The sequence below is a fragment of the Anolis sagrei genome, chromosome 2 (genome assembly GCF_037176765.1).
Source record: "Anolis sagrei isolate rAnoSag1 chromosome 2, rAnoSag1.mat, whole genome shotgun sequence".
Lineage (NCBI taxonomy): Eukaryota > Metazoa > Chordata > Lepidosauria > Squamata > Dactyloidae > Anolis > Anolis sagrei.
This window is the reverse complement of record NC_090022.1, coordinates 88,864,048-88,871,070: the sequence shown is the minus strand read 5'-3', so window position 1 is coordinate 88,871,070 and position 7,023 is coordinate 88,864,048. Positions and strand designations below refer to the sequence as shown.

At 46.2% G+C, this 7,023-nt stretch overlaps 1 protein-coding gene across 1 annotated transcript; it reads right to left on the bottom strand.

Moving 5' to 3' along the window:
* Positions 1-719: 719 nt before the first annotated feature.
* On the bottom strand, positions 720-6,722 carry LOC137096048 (uncharacterized). Its single transcript, XM_067463683.1, has 2 exons — positions 5,846-6,722; positions 720-2,414 (listed from the first exon to the last, which is right to left on the bottom strand). Exons 1-2 carry the CDS (start codon positions 6,309-6,311, stop codon positions 1,822-1,824), a joined length of 1,059 nt encoding a protein of 352 aa, XP_067319784.1. The 5' UTR covers positions 6,312-6,722; the 3' UTR covers positions 720-1,821.
* Positions 6,723-7,023: the final 301 nt, after the last annotated feature.

The window sequence follows — 7,023 nt, the reverse complement described above, 5'->3', positions numbered from 1 at the left end:
TTTTAAAATGAACTGGATGAATTTCCTCCCTCTCCTCTCCCCTGGCTTCTGTCTGGAGCCTGGGAAGCTTTTTAAAACAGAGTGGATAAATTTCCTCCCTCTCCTCTCCCATTGCTTCTTTCTGGAACCTGGGAAGTGTTTTAAAACAGGCTGGATGAATTTTCTCCCTTTGCTTCCTCTCCCGGCTTCCGGAGTAAAACAACTATTTTCAAAGTAAAGACCACCCAATGAAAAGGAAATAACACTTTCAAACCATTAAGGAAAGGATTTGGAAGTCTTGGAAATTTCAAAAAGTTTTGAACATTTTTTTCTGTGAAAATCGGAATTGACTTTAGAATCGAACCACCAGCACTCCCTACATCTGAAACGAGTTTTGAACCAATTTTTTTTTTGCTCAAACAAGCCTAGTATTTAGGAATACACTACAATATGGCACCAAGTTTCACCTTACAGTGTATACATTTCCTCATACAATGGCTGTTTCTCAATTCAAAAATGTAAATAGCTCTGTGGCTGGACTACCGCATTATTATTTCCAGTTTAATGAAATTCCATATGTTGGTATCCATGCCTAGTCTACATAAACTAAGATGCTTATGATAGCACCTAGGTTCTTTCCATTCCTAAAATGTGCCAAGATCCCTTTGCATACTGAAATTCCAGACTAACATGGCTATTTGTCCCCCAACCACCGAAATGATCAGACCACACAAATTCAGTTGGGTTTAAATAAGGGCAACTTTATTAATGTTACCTGTTGATTTAACTGTTTAGTTAGATAACCAGAACTTGGTGGGGCAAAGTCAAGCTAACACCTTTGCCCAGCCTAATTTTATCTCACTCGGGGCAAACTTCTGTATCCCATGTAAACTTAATATTGAAACCTCTTAAAGTAATGTATTAGCAACTTTATTAAGATAACCAATCCCAGGCTCTCTCCCACACCCACTTCCTAGGCCATTCTTTTCCCCTCACCTAACCACCAAGAACTTTAGGTGAGTGTATTCTTGAATGGCCTATCAACTCTGAGGGGGATGCCTAAGGACTATACCAACTATTTAACTAAGTTAACTCTTTTCCGTGCCAGCCTATTTATAACCACACCATCCCAATTTGCCCTAACAGTATAGGGTAGGCGAAAAACCGTCCTAGAACATAGGAGGGAAAAAATTCCTACCCGGCCCCCTAATGGCAACCACTTATACTGTTATATAGGGCGGGCGAGGTGGGTCGAAGGTCTTCGCTTGAATGGTTGTTTGGGGGCGGGCCAACCCTATAGGCCGGCTCCGCCCCCAACCTGTAGTTCCGGCCGGAACTACTTTTCTTCGGCGGAGGGGGACAAACCTCTTCCCCCCGCCAGCTCGCCAGCAGGGGAAAGACCCTTGTCCCCCAACCACCGAAATGATCAGACCACACAAATTCAGTTGGGTTTAAATAAGGGCAACTTTATTAATGTTACCTGTTGATTTAACTGTTTAGTTAGATAACCAGATCTTGGTGGGGCAAAGTCAAGCTAACACCTTTGCCCAGCCTAATTTTATCTCACTCGGGGCAAACTTCTGTATCCCATGTAAACTTAATATTGAAACCTCTTAAAGTAATGTATTAGCAACTTTATTAAGATAACCAATCCCAGGCTCTCTCCCACACCCACTTCCTAGGCCATTCTTTTCCCCTCACCTAACCACCAAGAACTTTAGGTGAGTGTATTCTTGAATGGCCTATCAACTCTGAGGGGGATGCCTAAGGACTATACCAACTATTTAACTAAGTTAACTCTTTTCCGCCACTGATTGGGGACACATGTCTATTTTGTCCCCATCACCCCACCAAACCCATCAACGCTCTCTCAATTCCAAACTTTAAATTGGCCAAAAAGATGTCGTTGCCCTCATCCGAGAGATGGATACCATCTCCTCGGTATAACAACAGGTTATCAAGTGTAATACCACCCTGGTGTATAAACAATCCTCTCCGCCTGGCAAGTTCTATACGAATAGCCCGGTTAACCCGTTTTCTGGCTCTTTCCATTTGTCTAATATCACCTCCCCCGATCCATCTTAAACGTGGGATCATTGCGGACCATGCAATGAGTGTGTTGGGCCATGCCTTAGCAATTGCTTTAAAATCACTGCGTGCTTGCAAATATAAGGCCTTGCCTTGCAACAGGCCCAAATCATTACCCCCAAGGTGGATTACTAACACGTCTGGTGGGGGTCCCCCACCAGCCTGAAACATCAACGGGATCAATCCGTCCCATCTCAACCCTCTCCTGCCTCTCCATTCTATTGAGGCAGTTGAGGCCAAACCCAAATGCTGGCCATAGGTACTTCTGCGGGCATGACGCTCGGCCCAGTGGACGTAGCTATGCCCGCAAATCAACACCCTCCTTCTACGGCCCAGCAACGGTCCATCTGTAACGATAAACATCATTAGAAAGAAACAGGGCGAACATAACCTTTGAAAGCTCCAGATTTCCACCTCCCCAGGGTCTTTATTTTTTCTTCCCCATAACCTAGTCTCGCGGCCGTAGATGCTGCGCCAATCCGAAATGAATGTGTTCCGAATTTGTGGTGTTGCATTCCCAATAATCTAAGGGCCTTGTTGGTAATGGTCCAAAATTGATATTTGGTAAGTGGGTCACCATTCTTGTGAGTGAAAAAATATCCAGCAGCGACCCCTCTAACTGACATAAATTTGACAGCGGCAGTAACCGGGCAAATATCCGTATCACCGCAGGAGGCCAATGAAACCACTGTCCCCCTTGCCCACTGATCAGTTTTTGACGATCTGATGGAGATTTGTAAACCTTGATCTAGTAACTCAATGTCAGAAAAAAGTAAGGCTTTGTGCGATACGTCCCTTTTGCTGGCCGGCACTAACTCGCTTATCCTTAAAGCCCCAAAGAATGCAATTAGGGCAGCAGTGTGAAAAAGCGACTGTTCGTAACTCGACGAACAGACCTGCGCCCAGGTTTTGCTAAGGCCCCTTAGTATGTCTGGTGTCAGGGGCTCTCTGTCATCCAAGTGATGGCCATGTTCCCGAGACCATCCCGCCAGAAGCTTGTGTAACCTAAAATCGTTCGTGTGGTCCGGGAACCCCTGGGCCTTAAGCCAAAAAGCTAAAGCTGCTAACTTTGATCTAATTGTTTGAGGGGCTAACCCCCGACGCCTGGAGTATACACAAAATTGAGCGATTTGCTCGTACGGTGTCGGCACAACAGTGGGCAGGTTATAGTACTTTTTAAAGTCAACAAATTCTTGTACTGTATTAAGGTATGATTTTCTAGAGCTTGGCGCTAGGGCTATAGACATTCCCCTCAAAACCTCATCACTCCAACCTGCCAAAGATGGTCTGGCATAGCCTCTGGTCGGACGTCTGCGTTGGGCGCCAACTGTCTGAAACGCTCCATCTGCATACGAGACAGAGCGTCAGCCAGCGGATTATGAATGCCCAACACATGAAATGCTTTAAACAATATGTTGTGCTTTAAACAATGAAGTGTGAATCGTCGGACCACTTCCATTACTCTAACCGATCTAGATGTGAGATTATTGATTACCTGTACCGTGGCCATGTTGTCGCACCAAAAGTGCACCGTAGAATTTTGAAAAAACTGTGTCCAAATTGTAACTGCCACCAAAATTGGAAAAAATTCTAGAAAAGTCAAATCTGTGGTGACGCCCACATTGTGCCACCTCACAGGCCACTGTTGGGCACACCAATGGCCATTGAAGTAGACCCCAAAACCAATTGAACCCGATGCATCAGACGCCACCTGCAGGGCGTCCTTCAGCATCAGGTCCTGTCTCCAAAATGAAACACCATTAAATTGGGACAGGAAGTTTAACCAGGTGGCTAAATCGGATTTGATTTGGCGGGTCAACCTAATGTGATGGTGAGGCGCCCGGACCTTTGAAGTAGCATCGCACAATCTGCGCAAGAAGGCCCTGCCGGGCGCAACAACTTTGCAAGCAAAGTTCAAATGCCCGATTAGCTCTTGGAATTCGCGAAGCGTGGCCTTTGTCTTTTGGATGAAGTCAGTCACTCGTTGTACCAAATTGTTTATTTTTTCTGGGGGCAACCTAGAGAATTGATTTACTGTGTCCAACTGAACGCCCAGGAAGGTTAGCGTGGTGCTGGGGCCCTCGGTCTTTTCACTGGCCAACGGAACGCCTAGCTGTTCCGTGAGCTCCATAAAAGAGGACAACAATGTTGTACAGTCGCCCCGCCCGGCTTTTCCTATAAACAAAAAATCATCGAGGTAGTGTACAACGCCCTTTAAGCCGGATTTTTGTTTTACTGCCCATTCCAAAAAGGTACTAAACTTTTCGAACATAGAGCATGAAACAGCACATCCCATTGGGAGGGCCCTATCGAAGTAGAAGAGGCCCTCAAACTGGAATCCCAGGAGCTCGAAATCATTTGGGTGCACCGGCAGTAAGCGAAATGCTGATTTTATGTCACATTTGGCTAGTTCGGCTGCAAAGCCCCGACTTCTCACCATGCGCACTGCGGCATCGAAAGACGTATAATGCACTGTGCAGTGGTCATCAGGTATCGCATCATTCACCGATGTCCCCTTGGGGTATGACAAGTGGTGAATGAGACGATACTCACCCTGATTCTTTTTGGGCACGATCCCGAGCGGCGAGACTCAGAATCGCGGAGTCGGAGGGGAGGCAAATGGGCCCAATATCCTGCCCTCCTGAGCCTCTTTTTGAATTTTTTGTCGGACAATGTGTTCCATACCTATTATTGACTTTAGGTTGCGTGAATGAAATTGCACTCTTGGGCCCTGGGCTGGGATGCGGAAACCCTGACTAAAGCCATCTAACAAATAACCTGCAACAACCCTATCTGGGTAACTTTTCAACCAGTTTTCTAGTTGGGCCAGCTTAATTGGGCTGGGCCCCTTTTGGAAGAGGGGTAGGGACACCATTTCGCTTGGGAAACTGACTGTCCTTGGGGAAGGGCCTGGCCGGCTTACCTCTGTTACAGTTTCTTGCAGAATGGGTTCCTGAACATATAGAACAGGCATGTTGAAATTTGCAGGCTCTACGTGTGCAGTTGCCCTGGGATGAATATTCCCAGCAGAGGGCCTTTTGACGTTGGGGCTGTTGTTGTTGTTGGGCGCCAGCCTGTCGAAAGGACTGTCCGCCCTTAAAATTTTGGATAGTATGTCCGCTATCTGCTTTTTCCCCAATGTATGGACGTGCCGGGGTTAAGACGTCCATCCACAACTGGTTATCTATCAGGTCCCAACGACTAGTGGGAGATCGGGCCGCATCGAAACGAAAACGCTTATCGTAGGATAACCATGCGTTACCCGTGAAATTGACATACGCGCAGTAAATGATGTTCTGGTATTGAAAAAGCGACTTCCCCCTATATGGATAAGCATCAACCAAGATGCCGGCATAAATCATATAGCATGCCAACCAGTTCTCCCATGTTTGATCAACCTTCCTCTTTTTAATTTTATCCTTAGATTCTTCATCTAGGTCATCCTTCTCTTTCTTTTCTAATTCCCTAAAATACAGCGAAAACATATCAATATACTCATTCTTGAGTATTTTGTCTATAGTTTTTTGCGACAGGTGTGATCCCAGCGATATGGAGCTCATTTTAGGCTCAGCAGGCAGAGGCCATCTCGCTGTGCCCCAGAACTGGTTGGCATCCTCAGTTGTTGGCAACGGGGGAGTAGGAACAGCCTGCCAGGGCGACTGTGTCGCTGCCACTAGTGAGCCAGCCACGCCTAGCGCTGCGGTTTGTGTTTGCTGTGGAGCAGCAATCTCCTGCCTTTGTGTGTTATCCCAAGGCCAGAAACATGTAGTGTTGGTACCTGTTGATGTGGACGCCACCGACAGCTGGGCAGGAGGTCGCACCAACGCGTCCACTGCACTGGGACCTTGGAATCCTTGGCCTTGCGGTGTCCTTTCGGACGGCAAAGCCCGGAGTTCGGAAGGCTGGCTTGAAGCTGCACTGCATTCGCCTGTTGCTGTTGATGAGGGACCGGTGGTCTCTATCGGTCGAGAAGCCCGGCCCGATTCTAGGGTGGAAACACGAGAGAGAAGAGCCTTAAACATAGCTGTCTTACTTGCGTGCCGAGCTGGCCTAGGACCAGCTGGCGCTGCCACCCCTCTCTCTTTTTCAAGTTGGTTGACACGGATCAGAAGGGCATTGAGGTCTTCTGCTGAGATCCCCTCTTCCTCTGATGACGAAACTGTCGTGGGTGAAGGGCGCTTCGTCGCTGTCTTGGCTGCAGGGCCCTTGCCCTTGGGACCTCCCAAGTTCTTCTTCGGCGCCATCCTGTGGAGAAATTGTAACCCTGATCGTTAATTAACTAGTAAAGGAATCAGGCCTCCCAAGGGATGGCGACGTAGGATCTATCATAGGCCATGGATAGGATTGCTCCACTAATAAGCAGCCCACGACCAGAGCCGTTCTTTAGTTGATCAGTCTAATTGTCTTCCCCCCCTTATTTGAAACTGCAACGGGCCTCGCCGTAATATGTTATGCAGGCTGAATGTCCTGAAATTTGTATAGATCAGCAACAAACTTTGTGGTTAAGAGCCAGGAGCTCATTCCTATTTAACGAGTTCACCCTGGCGACTCATTGTAGGTGTAGTAAGAGTAGGGGGCTACAACTCAAACTCACACTAAACCGGGCAGTGAGAAAGTATAACCTCCCTATAACCCTTAGGTGGCGAAACTAAATGTCCGCCCCTGGCTATCCGTAGGAAACTGAACATATATGTGTGTATATAGAAGCACTTGTATTATTTATTTATTTATTATTATTATTATTAATTATTTTAATAATAATTAAATTTTTAATTTTTAATTTTTTTTTTGTATTTCTTAATCTATATATATATATATATATATATATATATATATATATGTCTATTTTTTGTATTTCTTCATCTATATATATATCTATATATATTGGATGGCCATCTGTCAGGGGTGATTAATACAATATTCCTGCTTCTTGGCAGGGGGTTGGACTGGATGGCC